The sequence below is a fragment of the Capricornis sumatraensis genome, chromosome 16, assembly GCF_032405125.1.
Source record: "Capricornis sumatraensis isolate serow.1 chromosome 16, serow.2, whole genome shotgun sequence".
In the NCBI taxonomy this organism is placed as follows: domain Eukaryota; kingdom Metazoa; phylum Chordata; class Mammalia; order Artiodactyla; family Bovidae; genus Capricornis; species Capricornis sumatraensis.
In genome coordinates, this window is record NC_091084.1 from 46,973,778 (window position 1) to 46,997,026 (window position 23,249).

The 23,249-nt window shown below is 42.4% G+C and overlaps 1 protein-coding gene across 3 annotated transcripts in view; it reads right to left on the reverse strand.

Moving 5' to 3' along the window:
• PPFIBP2 (PPFIA binding protein 2) overlaps positions 1-23,249 on the reverse strand; it is a 153,891-nt gene that overhangs the window by 95,483 nt on the left and 35,159 nt on the right. For all 3 annotated transcript variants that reach the window (XR_011146011.1, XM_068989080.1, XM_068989081.1), the window contains exon 3: positions 1,512-1,726. Coding sequence is in view for 2 of the 3 variants with exons in the window: in XM_068989080.1 (XP_068845181.1) it covers positions 1,512-1,726 (215 nt within the window). In the remaining variant the exon portion in view is untranslated. The remainder of the gene's footprint in view (positions 1-1,511; positions 1,727-23,249) is intronic.

Sequence of the window (23,249 nt, forward strand, 5' to 3'; positions counted from 1 at the left end):
ATGCATCTAGACCCAAGGATTTCAGGCTAATGAATTATGAACCTGTATCATTTTCTTGAGGCTTCATAAAATTTTCTGTAAACAGTGCACCCTGAGTCAGTACTAGCAGGATTGCAAGGAGGGATAGATGTCCATGCCAGGAGTAAAGTGAGCTAGAAAGTCACAGCCGCACAAAGAGGTGAGCAGAAGATGGTCAGATGTGACAGGGCAGAAGCCAGGACCAGCATCATAAAGCAAATACAGTAACAGCCAGAGCATGCCTCTCTAGGGAGGCAAAGGGGATCCTCTAGCTGGAGAAAAAGAGGACCAACCTACCTAAGCCATTCCCCGGCAATTTCCAACCTAGATAAAAGAGCATGTGGAGGGCTTCCCCAGTAGTCCAGTGCATGGGTTTGATCCCTGGTCTGGAAAGATCCCTCGTGCTGCAGGGCAACTAATTCCATGAGCCACAACTACTGAGCCCTCCCTCTAGAACCTTCGAGACAAAACTATTGATCCCACATGCTCTGGAGCCCGTGCTCCACAAGAGAAGCCACGGCAATGAGAAGCCCCCACACACAACTAGAGGGTAGCCCTAGCCCCCATCACCACAACTAGAGAAAGCCCACATGCAGCAATGGACCCCACACAGCCAAAAATAAAGCAGCAAATAAATAAAAAGAGCCTGTGGAGAAGCAGGTGGGGGCTTCTATCATCAGTCTGAGAGAACCACCAAGAACCGTCTTCATGCAGGGAAGGGATGAGAAGCTGGTCTGCAAACCAGAACTGTAACAGGCCCACCCAAGACCCACCCAGGAGCCTTCACCTTCCTCTGTGGGCAATCTCGGTTGCTGCTGTAACTAATTACCACAAATTCATTATCTTACAGTTCTGGAGGTCAGAAGTCTAAAATGGTTCTTACTGGGCTAAAATCAAGCTGTGGGTAAGACTGCTTTCCTTTCTGGAGGAGAGGCCAGTTTTCCAGCTCCTGGTGGCTGCCTGTGTCCCCTGGTTCTTGGCCCTTCCATCTTCAAAGCCAGCAGCGTTTGGGGGGTGGGGGTGTGAGTCCTTCGCCCATCCCATCACTCCAACACTGACTCTTCTGCCTCCCCTTCCTTTTACAAGGACGCCAGAGATTACACTGAGCCCACCTGGATAACTCAGACCACTCTTCCCACTTTAAGTTCAGCTGATTAGCAACCTTAATTCCACCTGATTCCTTCCACCACATATGGAAACTTATTCACAGGTTCCGGCAATCAGGATGTAAGCATCTTCAGAAGATCATTATTCTCCCTACCACCCTGGCATGCGCATGTTACAGAACCCTAGGTTGACAGCCTACGTAACGAAAATATTGAACAACACATATCATGAACATGATAAAGAACTCATCAGTTCAGAGGAAGGCATGGAGATGTGACTATCGACGGAGTCCTGAAGAGGAGGAGCTAGGGCACCTCGGATAAACCTGATGGCATTCCACGGGCCCCATGACTGTGCTCCCCCACCCAGGCCGTGGGCCTACTCACCGAGCTCTCCTTGAACCACTCCTTTATGTAGGCAGCTGTGGGGCCCGGGATCTGGCTCAGGAGGGCTGCCCTCTCCTGAGGATGCTCCAGCATCTCCAAGGCCAGCCTCAAGTCCTCGACGAGATGGAGCACCGGGAAGGGGTTCATGTAGGAGGCTGGGGAGGCCGGTCCAGGCTCACAGGTACCATCGCTAATATCTGCCCCTGTTTTAGTTCCTGGAACAAGAGAGAGGTGGGAATCCAGGTAAGAATGGTGGATGCCATGGGCAAGGAACTGGTAAAGAGCAAAGTTGGTGAAAGGGGAGGGGAGAGGGATGGATCAGAAGACTAGATGGCCACTTCCATCTCACAGAATCACTCACAAAGTGAACTTTGCAGAAATCATCTTTCATCCTGGGTTGGGCATGAGAGAGGAGATGACTGTGCCCATTGTGACTGGCTGGGGGAACCTCACATGCTCAGAGAAGTGGGAGGGCACAGCCAGACCTTACCTGCGACTAAGTACTTGCGTGCTGAAACAGTGAGACGCCAGTCCCCAGCTGTGAGATGAATAAATATGTCTTTGAACTTAAAGCGGTAAACTGTATGCACAGAGAGCCGCACATCCTTGTATGCCCATTCCACCCCCCTCACCCCAAGGTGGATCCTCACTCTGGGCTGGTCTAGTGACTTGCTCTGACCAACAGGATGAAGAGGAAGTGATGCTGTGTGGGATATGGTGAGGAGGAGTGAATCAAAATCTTTCTAGATCTTCCCAGTTGGGCGATTCTATATCCTCTGATACACTCACACCTTTGACTTGTATTTAACACTGTGTGTATCCATATTTCATCTCCCTTCATGGACTGTGAATTATCTGAGGGCAGAGCCCCTGTTATCATTGGCTGACACAGTTATCATGCCCCCTGCCCAGTAGACTGTGAGGGGAACTGGCTGAATGTCTGTATATATGCTTGGATGAATAGCTAAGAGCAAGAATGCCTGGATTTCCACAGAGATCTGGGATACTGGGTCAGCTTTTCCTAAATTGGTATGTCCCAAATAGGACTGTTGTTTGCCTTTCTAAACCCCACCATTAAAAAAGAAGAAGAAGAAAAAAGTCTTCTTTGCATAGATGGTGATATATTTTCTAAACCAAAACTGGGACAACAGAGTCTAACAAAGGATTTCTGTGCTTCTTTCATCAGTTAAGAAACATTTTAGAAAATATGGTTCATGGTGGAATTTCCAGGGCATTTGAATTGTTTATAAAGCCAACAGAATAAGATATTTGAAATCAGGACTCCTGCTGGAAAATGTGGGCTGTAGAGCCACCACATCCACGGTTACACTGCAGGCCTGTCGTCTAATTCCAGGTTCCTCTACTCTTTTCAAAGCCAACTTCCTACTTGCCATGGCAGTCTTTGGAATGAGAAATCCACACAGAAGGAAACAATTACTCTTAGATTGCTGGTTTGCTTTCTGAAAGTGCAGGTTAGAGGGAATTGTGGATCACAATCCACAAACAAGTCCGTGGCTCTGGGGAGCTAGGAGATGGCCCCCTTACCCCAACTCTGATGTGTGCTCACCACTTTCTGGCTTCTACAAATCCAATTAAGAGTTGCCTAGGAAAGATCACAGTCAAAAACTTCAGAAAGGAAAACGGACAAAAGTGGAGCAAGACCCCCAGTCTCTAAACAAATGCTAAGTCATGCCTCTCCATCCTGAACACACTCCAACACACACACACACACACACACACACACACACACACACACATTTACAAATGTCGGATAAGTCAGGCCAGAAGTATGTGGGAAGACTGATTTTCATTCACTTTCTATCAGTGAGGCCTTGGACAAGTCCCTTCCATTCTGCGGGCCACTCCCTGCCCCCAAAGCCTTGGGATTTTTTTCTTACTATTCAACTATTGTATGTGTGTGTAAAGGTGTATGAGTGCGTATCTGTGTCCATTTTTGCATGTAATGTGTACATACATAAAAGACTTTAATTTTTATTTCTTTACAATTTACATCAATATATAGGCTCAGAAAATGGTCCAAAATGGTGAAACCCCTTAGGCCTAGCACTAGCAAAGGTAACAATTACCCAGAAGACTCAATTCCACATGCCACACAGATTCTCTACAGCCAGCAGACTGCTTCGGAAAAACTACAGTCACAGAGGGAAACACACGAAAACAGGACCATCAGACGCAACAATTAAGCAACTGCATACCCTCATACCTGGGTTTAACAAAACAATACAGAAGTGACAATAACAGAAGGCAAGATGTTGACCCCTAAAATGCCTCTCAGAAAACAGCAGCTCACCTCCTGTTCAAGCCCTAATAAAGTTTCTCTTTGGGGGCAATCTCTCCATTACTTTATCTTGAACAATAAAGCATTCTTTGGAGAAGAGAGATTAACACAAAAGGCTTCAGTTTTATATACATACTGAAATCCTCTACAGATGCCAGAGTCCCGCCTCCAGGGTTCTAGTTTGATTGGTCTGAGGCTGATCTGGGATAACGAAAAGCTCCCCAGGTGATTCCAGTGTGCAGTTTAAGTGGAAACCATTGACTAGCAAATCAAACGGAGAGGGCAATGGCACCCCACTCCAGTACTCTTGCCTGGAAAATCCCATGGGAGAAGCCTGGTAGGCTGCAGTCCATGGGGTTGCTAAGAGTCGGACACGACTGAGCGACTTCACTTTCACTTTTCACTTTCATGCATTGGAGAAAGAAATGGCAACTCACTCCAGTGTTCTTGCCTGGAGAATCCCAGGGACAGGGGAGCCTGGTGGGCTGCCGTCTATGGGGTCGCACAGAGTCAGACACGACTGAAGCGACTTAGCAGCAGCAGCAGTAGCAGCAGCAGCAGTAGCAGCAGCAGCAAATCAAATTAATCAATGCCAAGTTTTGAGGTTTAGAGAGGACACTCCTGAGAATTTTTATCTGAAGCACATTAAAACCAAAATTTAATACAGATTCAGTAATTGTTAGGGGGAGATGAAACAACCCAAAATGCAAGTATAGGATTTTATCGCAAGCCTTTCAATGGTCATGTTCAAAAGCAACTAAGTATGTGTAGCAGTTATTAGGATTATTCAGAAATGTTTTGGATCTCCTCCACTTAAGCTCATACTGGGACAACCTTCTGCCCCTTGAAGCTACTCACAGCCACATGACTTCCTCTGACCAATAAACATGAAAAGTGACATCGTCACTTCTAGAAGAAGGTCTTTAGGAACAAGAACACAATTCCTTTTATCTCTTTCACTTGCTCCGGCCTCTGGCAATGGTGGGAACTGAATCTACCCATGTTCCAAAGAGATGATGACACAGACCAGAGCCCTAAGCAGACCTGGGGCAGTGGGGGAACTTGTGGTATAAGCTGTTTCAAGGCAACTGATACTGTGGGACTGTTTGTTACTGCAGCATGACGACTTAGCCTGTCTTCATTTACATGATATATGTTACACAATTCAGAGATACATATATACAAACAAGGTAAACTTTTTAAAAACGATCTTTATCAAACAAATGAGGTTCTTCGACATGAGATGAAATAATTGATGACAGCCTTGTATGTGAATTTTCAAAGTGCTGTGTTTACAACAACTTAAAATTTAAAATATGGACTCTAAAACTCTGCACATCAAAACCGTGATACATGTTGGTAGCTCCAGCATACCTGGGAGTGTGGTGCAAACGCAGACTCTCAGGCCCCACCTCTACATTTATCGACATCCCCAAATGCTCTTCAACTGGTCTGGGATGCTATATTTTTATCCAGAAACTAGGTCTTATAATGACAGAAATAGTATGTTCGGATAAAGGTAAAATGCTTGAATAAAAGTATTATTTAAAATGTGCTGGTGAGACAAAAAATTCGTAATTTTTTGCAAATTAGTGCCTGTAAATACACATGTGACTGAATATTATGAGTACTTGTCTATTTGGGAATATATTTGGACATATGTTTTACCTAAAAGGAAGTAAAAAAGGAAGATGTAGAAACTTTAATGAAAGGACAAGAAAGCATGAGAAAAGAACAGAAATTTGAAAAGAACCAACTGGAAACCAAAACACAAAGAATACAGTTACTCAGGTTAGAAAATTAAGTGCATAGGTTAAACAGATAAGAGAATTACTGGAATGGAAGGTGGAAGAAGCTATTGAAGCAAAGGCGAAAGAGAAAATGGTTATGGATTTATCACCAATAAAATCTTCATTCGGGCTTCCCTGGTGGCTCGGTGGCAGTGAATGTGCCTGCGAAAGCAGGAGACACAGGTTCCATCCCTGATCCAAGAAGACCCCACATGCTGCAGAGCAGCTAAGCCACAAACACTGAGCCTGCGCTCTAGAGCCTGGGAGCCACAACTGCTGAGCCCACATGCTGCAATTACTGAAGCGCCCTAGAGCCTGTGGTCTGCAACAAGAGAAGCCACCACAATGAGCAGCCCGTGCAACATAACTAGAGACAAGCCCTCGCTGCAACAAAGGCCCAGAACAGCCAAAAATAAATAAATAAAATTTTTAAAAAATCTTCAGTCTTCTCAGTTTAAAGACACACATTGAGTCCCCAAAGGGATACATTAAAACAAATCCTAGCAACAACACAGTGAAACTGAAGACAAAGATAAAAGAAATTTAAAAGCAACCAGAGATAAAAGATATTCTACAATTAGTGTCAAAGACTTCTCATCAGCAATAAGTCCTGATGACGACAAAATATCTTCAGGTAGTGACCAACCTATAATCTGTACAAGATAAACTACCACTCAAGATTTAAGAATAAAATTAGGACATTTTTCACATAAGTGACGTGTGCAATTCATTACTGGCAGAGTATTTCTGAAGGGATTTTAAAAGATCTGCTTCATGAAGCAGGAAAAACTGCACCAGCTAAAAAGGAGGGGGATAGAACAATCAATTCTGTCAGAGAAGTTGTTTAAATTGTTCATTAAACAAAATAAATACTGTCAGTTTAAAAAACCCACATGGCAGGGGAGAGGGGCAGCTCTGAAGAGTGGTTGAACCCAGGGTCTGTTTCCCCAGGGCCAGCTGCAGCCACCCCCTGTCTCTCTTCCAAGACAAGCAGAAGACCATGTGAGAACACAGAAAAAAATAGTCCACAAGCAGTTAGAGAGGTCTTACCAGAAATCAACCCTGTTGGCACCTTGATCTCAGATTTTTCGGCCTCCAGAACTATTTTCCATTTCTTCTTGATGCTCTTCAGTGGTATACAGTATGACAAAATGCATATGACAGGAGTATTTATAGATAGCTGTTACTCAGGCGGAGCCTTTGAAACGGAGAGGAGCTGCAGCTTCACCCTCAAGACACAGATCTGCAGCCCCTTGGGCACCATCAGACACCTCCACTGAAGACCCAGAATGGAGACCACTGGACCACATGTCCTAACAACTACTTAGACCTAAGGTCTTTATTTCAACATTTTTCTTTGAGAGCTAAGGCTAGTTTATGAAACATGGGATGATAAAAAAAAACTTGGATTTTGAGATTCAATGGATTTAGTATTTTTTCCTAATTATGCTTTCCAGTTAATCTTTCTATGCCTCAATTTTCTGTCTATAAAAAAGGGATAGCAACACTGTTTATCTCTCACGATTTTCATAAAGATGAGGTCAAGTAATGCTTTATGATATCTGATAAAAAATAAATGTTCAATGAATAATAATAAATAGCACAATACTCAGGGGACTATAAATAAAGATGATACCAGAATACAAAACTATGGAAGATGGGGCACTGATGGGAATTAAAGCATTCTAACACTCATGTACTACTGAAGAGGAAGCCAGAATTATTCTATAAAGATATTTGTATTTCACCTTTGTGGTAAGGATTCATACTAAAAATGTAAGGATGAGCATTAAAAATACAGAAATAGATGTTTGACTTCCTAACAGAGATATAAAAACAACTTGATCAATACAACAGAGGCCAGCAAGGCAAAACCAAAAACAAGTTAAAAAAAAAAAAAAGTTAAAAAGAAACAAAAACCTAAAATGGAGAAATAAGCACATACCTGTCTATATACTCCCCTTCAAGGATCACAGTCTTGTCATGGCAAAGGGGCTTGGGTAACTGAATGAAGCTATGAGCCTGCTTGCAGCCACCCAAGACAGACGGGTCATAGTGAAGAGTTCTGACAAAACATGGTCCCCTGGAGGAGGGAACGGCAACCCATCCCAGTGTTCTTGCCTAGAGAATCTCATGGACAGTATGAAAAGGAAAAAAGATATGACACCAGGAGATGAATCCCCTAGATTGGTAGGTGTCCAGTGTATTCCCTGGTGGCTCAAATGGTAAAGAATCCACCTGCAAAGCAGGAGACCCAGGTTCAATACTTGAGTCAGGAAGATTGCCTGGAGAAGGGAATGGCTACCCACTCTAGTATTCTTGCCTGGAGAATTCCATGGAGAGAGGAGCCTGGCAAGCTATAGTCAATGGGGTTGCAAAGAGTTAACACTGGGGAAGACTGGAGAGCAATTACTAATAGCTCCAGAAAGAATGAAACCACTAGGCCAAAGTGGAAACAATGCTCAGCTGTGGATATGTCTAGAGGTGAATGTAGAGTACAATGTTGAAAGTAAAGTAATGTTGTAAAAGACAATATTGCTTCAGTTCAGTTCAGTCGCTCAGGTGTGTCTGACTCTTTGCGACCCCATGAATCACAGCATGCCAGGCCTCCCTGTCCATCACCAACTCCCAGGTTTCACTCAAACTCACGTCCATAGAGTTAGTGATGCCATCCAGCCATCTCATCCTCTCGTCCCCTTCTCCTCCTGCCTTCAATCCCTCCCAGCATCAGAGTCTTTTCCAATGAGTCAACTCTTCGCATGAGGTGGCCAAAGTACTGGAGATTCAGCTTTAGTATCATTCCTTCCAAAGAACACCCAGGGCTGATCTCCTTTAGAATGGACTGGTTGGATCTCCTTGCAGTCCAAGGGACTCTCAGGAGTCTTCTCCAACACCACAGTTCAAAAGCATCAATTCTTTGGAGCTCAGCTTTCTTCACAATCCAACTCTCACATTCATACATGACCACTGGAAAAACCATAGCCTTGACTAGATGGACCTTTGTTGGCAAAGTAATGTCTCTGCTTTTCAATATGCTATCTAGGTTGGTCATAACTTTTCTTCCAAGGAGCAGGTGTCCTTCAATTTCATGGCTGCAGTCACCATTTGCAGTGATTTTGGAGCCCCCAAAAATAAAGTCTGACACTGTTTCCATTGTTTCCCCATCTATTTGCCAGGAACTGATGGGACCAGATGCCATGATCTTCGTTTTCTGAATATTGAGCTTTAAGCCAACTTTTTCACTCTCCTCTTTCACTTTCATCAAGAGGCTTTTTAGTTCCTCTTCACTTTCTGCCATAAGGGTGGTGTCATCTGCATATCTGAGGTGATTGATATTTCTCCCAGCAATCTTGATTCCAGCTTGTGCTTCTTCCAGCCCAGCATTTCTCATGATGTACTCTGCATATAAGTTAAATAAGCAGAGTGACAATATATAGCCTTGACGTACTCCTTTTCCCATTTGGAACCAGTCTGTTGTTTGGAACCTGAAAAGTCAGGTCCATGAATCAAGGTAAATTGGATGTGGTCAAACAGGAGATGGCAAGATTGAACATTAACATCTTAGGAATCAGTGAATTAAAATAGACAGGAATGGGTGAATTTAATTGAGATGACCATTATATCTACTACCGTGGACAAGAATCCCTTAGAAGAAATGGAATAGCCCTCATAGTCAAAAAGAGAGTCTGAAATTCAGTACTTGGATGCAACCTCAAAAACAACAGAATGATCTTGGTTCATTTTCAAGGCACACCATACAACATCACAGTAATCCAAGTCTATGCCCAACCACTGATGCCCAAGAAGCTGAAACTGACTGGTTCTATGAAGACCTACAAGACCTTCTAGAAGTAATACCAAAAAAAAAAAAAAGGATGACAATTTCATCATAGGAGATTGGAATGCAAAAGTGGGAAGTCAAGAGATACCTGGAATAACAGGTAAGTTTGGCCTTGGAATACAAAATAAAGCAGGGCAAAAGCTAACAGTTTTGTCAACAGAATACACTGGTCATAGCAAACACTCTCTTCTAACAATACAAGAGATGACTCTACACGTGGATATCACCAAATCAGTTCAATCGCTCAGTCATGTCCAACTTTTTGTGACCACCTAGACTGCAGCATGCCAGGCTTCCCTATCACCAGCTCGTGGAGCTTGCTCAAACTCTTGTCCATCTAGTTGATGATGCCATCCAATCATCTCATCCTCTGTCATTCCCTTCTCCTCCTACCTTCAAATCTTTCCCAGCATTAGGGTCTTTTCCAGTGAGTCAGGTCTTCACATCAGGTGGCCAAAGTATTGGAGCTTCAGCTTCATCATCAATCCTTACAATGAGTATTCAGGACTGATATCCTGTAGGATTGACGAATTGGATCTCCTGCAGTCCAAGGGACTCTCAAGAGTCTTCTCCAACACCACAGTTCAAAACCATCAGTTCTTCAACACTCAGCTTTCTTTATGGTCCAACCCTCACATCCATATAGGACTACTGGAAAAACCATAGCTTTGACTAGATGAACCTTTGTTGGCAAAGTACGCTCTTTGTTTTTTCATATGCTGTCTAGGTGAGTCATAGCTTTCCTTCCAAGGAGCAAGTGTCTTTTAATTTCATGGCTGCAGTCACCATCTGCAGTGATTTTGGAGCCCAAGAAAATAAAGTATGTCACTATTTCCACTGTTTCCCCATCTATTTGCAATGAAGTGACGGGACCAGATACCATGATCATATCAATACCAAAATCAGATTGATTATATTATTTGCAACCAAAGATGGAGAAGCTCATCTTTTGCCGATATGGTCAGCAGAAACAAGACTTGGAACTGATTGGCTCAAACCATGAACTCCTTATTGAAAAATTCAGGTTTAAAATGAACACAATAGGGAAATCCACTAGGCCATTCAGGTATGACCTAAATCAAATTCATTATCATTATACAGTAGAAGTAACAAATAGATTCAAGGGGTTAGATCTGGTAGACAGAGGGCCTGAAGAACTATGGATGGAGGTTTATAACAGTGTACAGGAGGCAGTAACCAAAACCAGCCCAAAGAAGAAGAAATTCAAGATGGCAAAGTGGTTGTCTGAGAAAGCTTTAGAAAAATCTGAAGAAAGAACATAAGGGAAAGAAAAAGGGTCTTAATGACCCTGATTACCATAATGGTGTGGTCACTCACCAAGAGCTGGACATCCTGAAGTGTAAAGTGGGCCTTAGGAAATATTAATATGAACAAAGCTAGTGAAGGTGAGAGAATTCCTGCTCAAATATTTAAAATCCTAAAAGATGATGCTGTGAAAGTGCTGTGCTCAATATGCCAGCAAATCTGGAAAACTCAGCAGTGGCCACAGGACTGGAAAAGGTCAGTTTTCATTCTAATCTCAAAGAAAGGCAATGCCAAAGAATGTTCAAACTACTGCACAATTGCACTCATCTCACACACTAGCAAAGTAATGTTCAAAATTCTCCAAGTCAGGCTTCAACAGTATGTGAACCGTGAACTTCCAAATGTTCAAGTTGGATTTAGAAAAGGCTGAGAAACAAGAGATCAAATTGCCAACATCCACTGGATTATTGAAAAAGCAAGAGAACTCCAAAAAAAACATCTACTTTTCCTTTATTGACTACACCAAGGCCTTTGACTGTGTGGATCACAACAAACTGTGGAAAATTCTTCAAGAGATGGGAATACCAGACCACCTGACCTGCCTCCTGAGAAACCTGTATTCAGGTCAAGAAGCAACAGTTAGAACCAGACATGGAACAACAGACTGGTTCCAAATCAGGAAAGGAGTACGTCAAGGTTGTATATTGCCACTCCATTTATTTAACTTCTATGCAGAGCACTTCATGTGAAATGCCGGGCTTGATAAAGCACAAGCTGGAATCAAGATTGATGGGAGACATATCAATAACCTCAGATATGCAAATGACACCACCCTTAGGCAGAAAGCAAAGAAGACCTAAGAGTCCTCTTGATGAAAGTGAAAGAGGACAGTAAAAAAAAGTTGGCTTAAAACTCAACATTCAGAAGACTAGGATCATGGCATCTGGTCCCATCACTTTATGGCAAAGTGATGGGCAGACAAATGCAGTGACATGACATGACAATGCAAACAGTGACAGACTTTATTGTTTCTGGGCTCCAAAATCATTGCAGATGGTGACTGCAGCCATGAAATTAAAAGACACTTGCTCCTTGCAAGAAAAGATATGACTCACCTAGATAGCATATTAAAAAGCAAAGACATTACTTTACCAACGAAGGTCTATCTAGTCAAAGCTATGGTTTTTCCAGTGGTCATGTGTGGATGTGAAAGTTGAACTATAAAGAAGGCTGAGTGCCAAAGAATTGATGCTTTTGAACTTGGTGTTGGAGAAGACTCTTGAGAGTTCCTTGGACTGCAAGGAGATCCAACCAGTCAATCCTAAAGGAAATCAGTCCTGAATACTCATTGGAACGACTGATGCTGTAGCTGAAACTCCAATACTTTGGCCACCTGATGCAAAAAAACTGACTCATTGGAAAAGACCCTGATGCTGGGAAAGATTGCAGGCAGGAGGAGAAGTGGACGACAGAGGATGAGATGGTTGGATGGCATCACCGATGCAACAGACATGATTTTGAGTAGGCTCCAGGAGTTGGTGATGGACAGGAAAGCCCGGCATGCTGCAGTCCGTGGGGCTGCAAAGAGTTGGACACAACTGAGTGACTGAACAAACTGCCTTAACAATATTATGATGGTTTTTGTCATACCATCACATTCATGTCATTTGTGTCATCAACATGAATTTGCCATAGGTATACACATATCCCCTTCCTTGCGAACCTACTTCCCACCTCCCTCCCCATCCCACCCCTCTAGGTTATCACAAAGCACCAGCTTTGGGTTCCCTGAATCTTACAATAAACTCCCACTGTTATACATACGGTAATGTTTTACATATGGTAATGTATATGTTTCAATGCTATTCTCTCAAATCATGAAAATTCTTAATGAGATGGGAGTACCAGACCACCTTCATGTCTCTTGATAAACCTGTATGTGAGTCAGGAAGCAACTGTTAGAACTGGATATGGAACAACAGACTGGTTCAAACTTGGGAAAGAGTATGATAAGGCTTTATACTGTCACCCTGCTTATTTAACTTATATACATACATCATGTGAAATGCTGAGCTGGATAAATCACCAGCTGGAATCAAGATTGCCAGGAGAAATATCAACAACCTCGAATATGCAGATGATCAAACTCTAATGACAGAAAATGAAGAGGAACTGAAGAGCCTCTTGATGGTGGTGAAAGAGGAGAGTGCATTGATGTATGCACTTTTGATCAAAAAAAATTAAGACTAATCACATATACATATAATCACTAGATAAAAAGATTTAAAAAACCATTTGAACAAACCTATAAAAAGTTGAATCATAATTTGATATTTTTCCACAGCAAAAATACCAGGCCACATACTTTTACAAGTTAGCTCTAGTCAGTGTTCATGAAGTGAATGATTCTCATCTAACTCTTGTGTTCAGTATAGAAAAAGAGGGATTGTTCCAAACTGCTTCAATAAGGATAGCTGCCAGTACAACTTATAGACCAGACTGAATGGTGACCCCTGTAACTGAACAATTATTTAGCAGTTCTGAGTACTACAAAGGCAAATTACAACCTTTCTCACTGATGAACTTACATATCAAATCCTAAACAGAAATGTACAGAGTAATTCTCACAGTGTATAAAAACGACCCTCTCCCTTGCATCTCCCACATAGCAGGCAGATTTTTTACTATCTGAGCCACCAGGGAAGCCCTACATATCAAATCTTAAATATAAATTTACAAACCAAATTGCACAGTGTATAAAAAAGACCCTCTCCCTTGGGAAATGACAGATCAAGCAGGCCCCAAAATAAAAACTTTAGTGGTGATATAGCAAAAGACATATAAAGAACGATGTGCTAAACACTAGAGACAGTACATGGTGTTCAAGCACATATAAAGCCTTTTTTCAAAAATGACCATAGACTAGGCCATACAGAAATTCTTAGAAAAAATCAAGAATTGCTATTATGGGTACTATTCCAGTCTCCATATTTCTGTGGGAGGAGAGAATGGTTTCCACCTATCTCCCCTCACACAGCTCTTCCTCAACAGAGGAATACCCCTGATGACAGAACTGAAAGATGGAATTCTCCCTAGAGATGCCTGTCCCCATATGCAGGCATTATCTTCCAAGGAAGCTTTCTGAGACCAGCTCCACCCCTAGCAAGATGGAAGTCTAGAAGTTTGGGATTACATTCAATTCAAGGAAGTGTGTAGGATGAGTGGATTCAAGATCCTGACTGTGGCTTCAGGTCCAGTTAAGGTTCCTAGTCAGTTAAACTAATGATAAAGCTGATACTTTGATCTCTTTCTATCTGACTCCTTTGTCTGTTCCCTCAGTTCAGTTCAGTTGCTCAGCTGTGTCCAACTCTTTGCGACCCCATGAATTGCAGCACACCAGGCCTCCCTGTCCATCACCAACTCCCGGAGTTCACTCAAACTCACGTTCATCAAGTCGGTGATGCCATCCAGCCATCTCATCCTCTATCGTCCCCTTCTCCTCCTGCCCCCAATCCCTCCCAGCATCAGAGTCTTTTCCAATCAGTCAACTCTTCACATGAGGTGGCCAAAGTACTGGAGCTTCAGCTTTAGCATCATTCCTTCCAAAGAAATCCCAGGGCTAATCTCCTTTAGAATGGACTGGTTGGATCTCCTTGCAGTCCAAGGGACTCTCAGGAGTCTTCTCCAACACCACAGTTCAAAAGCATCAATTCTTCGGTGCTCAGCTTTCTTCACAGTCCAACTCTCATGTCCATACATGACCACTGGATAAACCATAGCCTTGACTAGACGGACCTTTGTTGGCAAAGTAATGTCTCTGCTTTTCAATATGCTATCTAGGTTGGTCATAACTTTCCTTCCAAGGAGTAAGTGTCTTTTAATTTCATGGCTGCAGTCACCATCTGCAGTGATTTTATTTTGGCACCCAAAAGAATAAAGTCTGACGCTGTTTCCACTGTTTCCCCATCTATTTCCCATTAAGTGATGGGACCAGATGCCATGATCTTCGTTTTCTAAATGTTGAGCTTTAAGCCAACTTTTACACTCTCCCCTTTCACTTTTATCAAGAGGCTTCTTAGTTCCTCTTCACTTTCTGCCATAAGGGTGGTGTCATCTGCATATCTGAGGTTACTGGTATTTTTCCCGGTAATCTTGATCCGCAGAACCAAATAAGCAGGGGAATAAATGGATGCCATTCTTTTTAAATTTTTTATTTAAGTATAGTTGATTTACAACATTGTAAGGGATGTCAGTTACTACCTTTGTGGTAGAATAATGACCCTCCCAAAGATGTCCACATCCCACCCCTGGAAAGTATGGGTGTGTTTGTTACCTAATATAGCAGAAGAGACTCTACAGACATGATTAAGAATCATGAGATGGAGATATTATCCTGGATTTTTAATCACATGAGCTCTTAGAAAAGGGAGGCAGAAGAATGGGTCAGAGAGATATGACATGAGGACTCGCCCTGCCACTGCTGGCTTTGAAGATGGAGGAAGGGGTTGTGAACCAAGGAAGGTGACGGTATTACAGCTGCAATAGGGCACGTCATGACAGACTAGTTGTACTCAGAAAAATCCCAAAGGACACCCTAAAATTAAAAAACACAAATACATATACTTTTTAAAGCAACTGAACTGAAGGAAATTTCAGAGTTCACGAGAAAAAGAGCATTTGAGCTCATGTTCCTGGCACACCTGGGCTTGAATGGGCTGCTTGAGGACAGGAGACAAAGTTCAAGGCCAGAACAAAGGAAGAGGTCAAATGGGAGACCTCTGCATAAGGCCAGGAAACAAAGGGCAATACCCTCAGCCTGTCACTAGAAAAAAATCACCCACTGAACTTGGCCTTGATGCTGGAATATGAACACACATAAACAATTCTATGTTTTCAAACATTAAAAGAAGGGTAGGAGAAGTGAAGAAAGATAAGTGCAGAAATCAAAAAATAAAAAGTTGATAAACAAATGAGACCTAGTCAACATAAGCTTTCACACAACAGAGGAAACCATCAACAAAAAGACAACCTAAGGAACAGGAGAATATATTTGCACATGACACTGCTGAAATGGATTAATTTTCAAAATATACAAACAGCTTACGCAACTCAACAACAAAAAAGTAACAACCCATTTCAAAAAGGGCAAAGGACCTAGCCTTTTATCCATAAGACATACAGATGGCCAACAGGCATATGAAAAGATGCTCAATATCATCACTAATTATTAGAGAAATGCAAATCAAAACTACCTGAGATATCATCTCACAACCGTCAGAATGGCCATCATCCAAAAGTCAACAAATATAAATTCTGGAGAGGGTGTGGAGAAAAAAGAATTCTGCTATGCTGTTGGTAGGAATGTAAATTGGTGGGGCCCTTATGGAGAACAGAATGGAGAAACTAAAATTAGAGTTACCACATGATCCAGCAATCCCACTATTGGGCATATATCTGGAAAGGATGAACAGTGTAACTTGAAAAGATACAGGCACCCCAATGTTCACAGCAGCACCATCTGCAACAGCTAAGACATGGAAGGAACCTAAGTGTCCATCATCAGATGAAAGAATGGATAAAGATTTTCTACACACACACACACACACAGAATGGAATATCACTCAGTCACAGAAAAGAATGAAATAACGCCATTTACCGCAACATGGATGAACTTCAAGATTATCATACTAAGTGAAGTAAGTCAGAAGGAGAAAGACAAAAACCATATGATAGCACTTAAATGTGGAATCTAAAATAATGATACAAATAAACTTATTTACAAAACAGAAACAGACAATGTTCTAGTCAAAGTGACAAAGCAAGAATCAATAAATTCCAAAAAGGATCGGAAACCTCTTTAACCACTACAATTAAGTTAGCAGTCAATTTTAAATACATAATATTATATATTATTGATTTGTTAAGCTGAACAGATAGATTCAAGTAAATAGAACAGAAAATGATAAAGAATATATAACCAAAGAAGTTAAATATGTACATCAGTTCAGTTCAGTCACTCAGTCGTGTCAGGCTCTTTGCAACCCCATGAATTGCAGCACGCCAGGCCTCCCTGTCCATCACCAACTCCCAGAGTTCACTCAAACTCATGTCCATCGAATCAGTGATGCCATCCAGCCATCTCATCCTCTGTTGTCCCCTTCTCCTCCTGCCCCCAATCCCTTCCATCATCAGAGTCTTTTCCAATCAGTCAACTCTTCGCATGAGGTGGCCAAAGTACTGGAGTTTCAGCTTTAGCATCAGTCCTTCCAATGAACACCCAGGACTGATCTCCTTCAGAATGGATTGGTTGGATCTCCTTGCAGTCCAAGGGACTCTCAAGAGTCTTCACCACAGTTCAAAAACATCAATTCATCGGTGCTCAGCTTTCTTCACAGTCCAGCTCTCACATCCATACATGACTACTGGAAAAACCATAGCCTTGACTAGACGGACCTTTGTTGGCAAAGTAATGTCTCTGCTTTTCAATATGCTATCTAAGTTGGTCATACCTTTCCTTCCAAGGAGTAAGCATCTTTTAATTTCATGGCTGCAATCACCATCTGCAGTGATTTTGCAGCCCAAAAATATAAAGTCTGACACTGTTCCCACTGTTTCCCCATCTATTTCCCATGAAGTGACGGGATCAGATGCCATGATCTTCGTTTTCTGAATGTCGAGCTTTAGGACAACTTTTTCACTCTCCTCTTTCATCAAGAAGCTTCTTAGTTCTTCACTTTCTGCCATAACGGTGGTGTCATCTGCATATCTGAGGTTATTGATACTTCTCCCAATCTTGATTCCAGCTTGTGCTTCCTCCAGCCCAGCGTTTCTCATGATGTACTCTGTATAGAAGTTAAATAAGCAGGGTGACAATATACAGCCTTGACGTACTCCTTTTCCTATTTGGAACCAGTCTGTTGTTCCATGCCTAGTTCTAACTGTTGCTTCCTGACCTGCATATAGGTTTCTCAAGAGGCAGATATATAAAGCATAAATACATAATGTGTGTATATATATATATATATATATATGAATGGTTAGTTGTTTGTGTCTATTTGGCTAGGTCACAATACTCAGATATTTAGTCAAATATTATTCTAGATGTTTCTGTGAAGATATGTTTTTCAATAAAATTAATATTTAAATCAGTAGACTTTGACAAAGCAGACTATCCTCCATAACATGGGTGGGCCTTACCCAATCAGTTGAAGATCTTAATAGAAAAAAACAAACAAGCAAACTGACTTCTCTGAAAGAAGTGGATATTTGCCAGCAGACGGTCTTTGGATTTGAACTGCAAAACTGGCTCTTCCTTGGCCCTCCAGGCTGCTGGCTTACCCTGCAGATTTTGAACTTGCCAACTTCCACATTCATATGAGCCAATTCCTTAAAATAAATGTCTCTTTCTCTCTGTCTCTCTCCACATACAAACACACACACACCCTATTGGTTCTGTTTCTCTGAAGAACCTGAGCTAATACATACACACATTTATCTAATTATAGAATAAATAATATACACACCTACTATGGGGACTGATCAGCAAAAATAATTCTTTGAAAACAGTCATTAAAAAATAGTCTTTGGCAAGACTGATCAAAAAATAAAGAAAAGGCAAACAAATAAGCAATACTAGGAATAAAAACAGATATAACAAGTGTAGCAGACCTTAAAAAGATAAAACATAATAAGCAACCATACGCTAACAAAATGGAAAATACTGGTAAAATACACCAATATCTAGAAAAATACAGCATGCCAGAACTCAATAGAGGAAAAATTAAACCCTGACTACCCCTAACCATTAAGAAAAGACATGAGAAAATACAAGGTCCAGATGGTTTTGCAGGTCAGTTCCTATAATTTTAACTATAAGCAAATATTTAATGAACAAATGATAATTCCTAATTTACCTACACACTTTCAGAGAATAGAAAATGAGGTTGGAGATATGGACTCTGCCAGCAAGGGTAAAAATCAGAATGCAGCTGTTCAACAGGGCTCCGAGCCCCACTGTGGGCCATCTCAACCTCTTTACACAAAGGCAGGCTTTAACATCTCAGCCCACTAGACACCTCCAAAATTCCGCCAACTCTCCTTGGGTCAGTGTCAAAGTAGAGGACTCTCAACCTGAGTCCTGACTGGGAAACAGGTGGCTTTGTGACTGATGACCACTCCACACTGATTGGCCTTGGAGAGGCTGGAGATAAGGCCAACTAACTGTTCAGAGTGTGGATGCATCATCAGCCTTGAATGCCACAGCTGAAATCATTCATGGGCCCACAGGAGTAATTCCAGTCTTGATCAGAACTTTCTCTGCCCTCACACAATCTTGAAAGCAAACAAACAAAAAAAAACAAAAAATGGACACTAATCAGGGTTGGCAGAGGGATTTCGCTGGTCCAGTGGTTAAGACTTCTTTCGATGCAAGGGGTACAGTTTCCAGTCCTGGGGAGCTGAGACCTCACATGCCTCGAAGCCAAAAACCCAAAACCCAAAACAGAAGCAATATTGTAACAAATTCAATAATACTTAAAAAAAATAAAACGGTCCACACCAAAAAAAAAAATCTTTAAAAAAGAAAAAAAGAGTTGGAAAAAAGGCCCAGACAGAGCAACCTCTTTGTTCAACTGTTATTAAACAGATTCCTTTTAACTGTTCTCCAGCAATGGGTATAGCTTGTAGATAACCCCATGAGTAACCTCCTGCACAGTGAAGAGAAATAAGTGGCCCACTGTGTTCTGACCAGGGGTTCTCTGGTCATACACACACACACACACACACACAGCCTCCTGGAGCAGCCGCTGACCCCATTTGCCCACAGATGAAGCCCTACGCAAAATTAGTGTATGTGGTCGTTGCTCAGGGTCATCCACAGGGATGCAGTTAAGCAGCATAGTGTTCAATTTCAATCATCAACAGTGTAATTCAATTATGGTATTATTTGTAGGCTGAATCACAGGGACTACTCAAGAGGAAGATCAGATCAAAGGTTAACATCTTACTGGAAGTTATAATACTGTTTTTTTGTATTAGAAACAACTCATTTGGACAAAGGTTCTGGGTTTTCTAAGTCACCTTGTCCTAACTTTCTGGTATGAAATTCTCGGGTCCTATTTAAATACAATCACACTTGGGATACACCCATTCAGATTTCAAGAATTCAGCTTTACAAGGAGTTTCACTTCGTGTTTCTGCTTCATTTCCTACTTCTGCTTAGAAGGCATTTATCTCATGTCTCCAGAGCAGATGAATGCCTGCCGATGATGAGGGTCACCATGCTTGCCTCGGCAGGGGCGTATTTGGCACTTGTGTATCAGGATGTCCTCTGAGTTTTCCTGGCCTGGTTGCTTCTGTGAATGATCATCTCTTGCACCATCTGTACTGTTTACATTGACCAGAAGAAGAGGGCACTTTTTTTTGCATTAAAGGCTTAATTATATGCACATTGATATCACGTGCCCTAAGTATGCTCTTCTGGAAACTCTTTTGGAAAGAGTTTTGGAAAGTGAAGAGTAGCCTGTCATACTGTAGAGTAATTAATAAGGGAAAGCTCTGGTTATACAGTGTTATAATCATTAATAATTATTACTGAAGGAAACTGTGTCCATTTGAGTAGGAATCCATTTATTTCTACATAAATGCTTGCTATTTAGGGCATGTAGGAAGCCCATAAAAACTTCTTCACTAAGATAAGCATAACTGTGTTTTCATAAAGTGAGAGCATGTAGTGGTTTGAGTCCTTTACCAGCTGGAAGTAGTACTTGACACCCTTCAACTTCAAATTAGTGAGAGAATAGAAACAAAGAAAGGACAATATAAATGTTCACACAAAGACATAATCTCTACAGAATCTGATTCATGATGTTGGTGCCACAGTCTTCAACTTCCTTCTAGCTGCTCTATGCTCAAGCAAACGAGCTCTTACTTGGAAGCTGAATGTAGAAGGGAAGAGAGCAAAGCCACTGTGACCCACATACTGGGGACAAGGACAGGACTGGACCCTCCTCCCAGTGAACTCCCTAGACAGCCCTGCAAAACCCCAGGGGCTGTGCTGCATGAGATGAGCCCAGGAGTGAAACGAGCCAGGAAGACATCTGGATCTCAGCTAGCCGGGACTCGAATCTTAGTTCTGTCATTTACCAGCACTATAGCTCGAGTGGCAAAAATAATGTCAATAGTAATATCAACAAAACCAAGGTAATTTAGAGCCGGTGAGCACTTACTAGGTAACAGGCACTATTCTAAGTGCCTTCTTTACCTTAATTTAATCTCCCCAATAACATGAGATGGCACTGTTATTACCACTGTCTATACACTATGAGCAAACTGAGGCTCAAGGGGATCAAGCAATTTGCCCAAAGACTCCACAGCCAGTACTAAGTGGCTGAGCTGGGATTCGAACTCCAACAGTCTAACTGCAGTTTACATTAATAACCACAAAAATCCCTAAGCTCTTTGGCCCAGTCAGCTTGAAAATGAGGGTGGCTTTAATAATCTTGAGGAAAAGTATCCCACACAATAGCACTCAATAATTATTATTCTTTTCATCGCAAATGGCATAGAACATATGCCCTCCAGACACTCGCTAATAACCTCAGTGTTGAATTATCTGCCAAATAGCTCCTGTCAAATGTCTGGGTGAGCCAATTACTGCTTAAGAGATGGCTCACAGGACATGCTAACCACAGAGTCTTAAAAAAAAAAAAATTAGTGATTTATTATTCCACAAGAATGAGCCAAAGATACAAGAGAGAAAATAATCAATGAAGTTCAGCATGCAGACAGACAGGGGATAGGTACAGAAACCAGTAACTGCCACCTAATAAATGAAAAGGGGAGCTTATTCACAGAAGTAAATCAAATACACATGGGACCCAAACATCTATTAAACAAGTATTCTGTGCTGCACTGGAGATGCAGCAGCAAAGCCTCTGCTGTCACAGAGCTTACATCCTGGTGCAGGAGGCAGATGATAAACAGATGAATATGAACCTAATGGGTCAAATGGTAGTAAGTGCTATAAAGAAATAAAAACGGGATGCGAGGATGGGAGGAGGGGATGTAGGGATGCTACATGAGAGAGCGTCAGGGAAGGCCTCTGCATGGTGACATTTCAGCAGAGATCTGACCTCAGTGTACTTGGAGAACATTCCAGCAGAGGGACAGCAAGTACACAGGCCCTGAGACAGCCTATGCTAAAGCAAGACACGCCAGATGGAAGGTATGGGAGGTGCAGCCACACAGGCAGCCACAGGCCAAATCGCATACAGCATTGCTGCTTATAATGGGGACTTTAGATGTTTATCCTGAAATGCGAAGCCATTGAAGAGTTGTGGGGAGAGTGGTGTGATCTGATTCCTCCGCTGCTCTGTGGAAGACAGTCTACAAGAGGGCAAGAGCAGAGCAGAGCCCACTCAGAGACTCTGCATTAATCTTGTAGACCCCAGGTGAGCCTAAGAGGCATGAACAAGCCTTAGCTAGACAATGAAAACCACAGCACACAAATGGGTGAAATAAGGACCTGAATAAATGAGAACTCAATTTATCAAGAGCTGATACTTTATAGTGCGTAGTATATGGCAGGCTCTGTGTTAAGCCCCTACATGTATAAGCACAGCAATCTTCTTAGGTGGGTTATATTATTATACCCGTTTTAAATATGAGGAAGCTGAAGCACATATCATGCAGGTAACTTGATGCAGAGCTAGGATTTGAAACAAGCAGTCTGGCTACAGGTGTTCCTCCAACCAAAGAACTCCTTGGAATGTTTTAGACCACCTCTCAGCACAACTCTTGTATCTGTTCCAGAGACACCCAGGGCCCTTCCAAAAGGAGTCTGCCAGGGTGGAGGCCTAAGGAAACAGGAGAAGAGGGGAGCATGCAATGCTGGAAGGGAACAGGATGGGAGTCCCTGGTTCTGCTCCAGGAACCACACCCACTGCAGGTCCCCAGCCAAGCCAAGGCCCCAAGTATTCAGACCCATAGTCATCGCTCACAGAGGGACCATGCCAGGCGCTTTGTCATTTCAGGGGTGTCTGCGTGGGGAACTTCAGAGGCAGCAGGAGGAAGTGACCCCACACTGGCTGCCTCTTTAAGGAGGTATCCCACTCACCTGTCCCAGCTGTCTAAGAGCTCCGCCTGCTCCAGGGGCTCTCACAGTCTCCTTCTTGCCCCTGGGCTGGGGGCTCGGCAGTGCTGACCACCTGAGCTAGTCTCAGAGCCTGACTCTGATCTCAATGCACAGGAGGCCCTGGAAACTTCTAGTGGAGACTCTCTGAAAAGACTGCCAGGAAACCCACACTGTTGATCACCTCCTCTCAGTAGGGCTTCCGGGACCCTCACCTGGAGCAAAACATCCCAATCTCGGATTCTCTGAAAACCTGGACGTTGGTCGACCTCCTGAGGACCCTTTCTGTTCACTGAAAAATGAAGAGCCTGACAGATGACAGCTGGAACATGTCATCTGTGCACCACAACACACAGAAGTTTCAAGACACGGAACACCTACCTCCTCTGCCCCAGGCGCAAACACCCAGAAC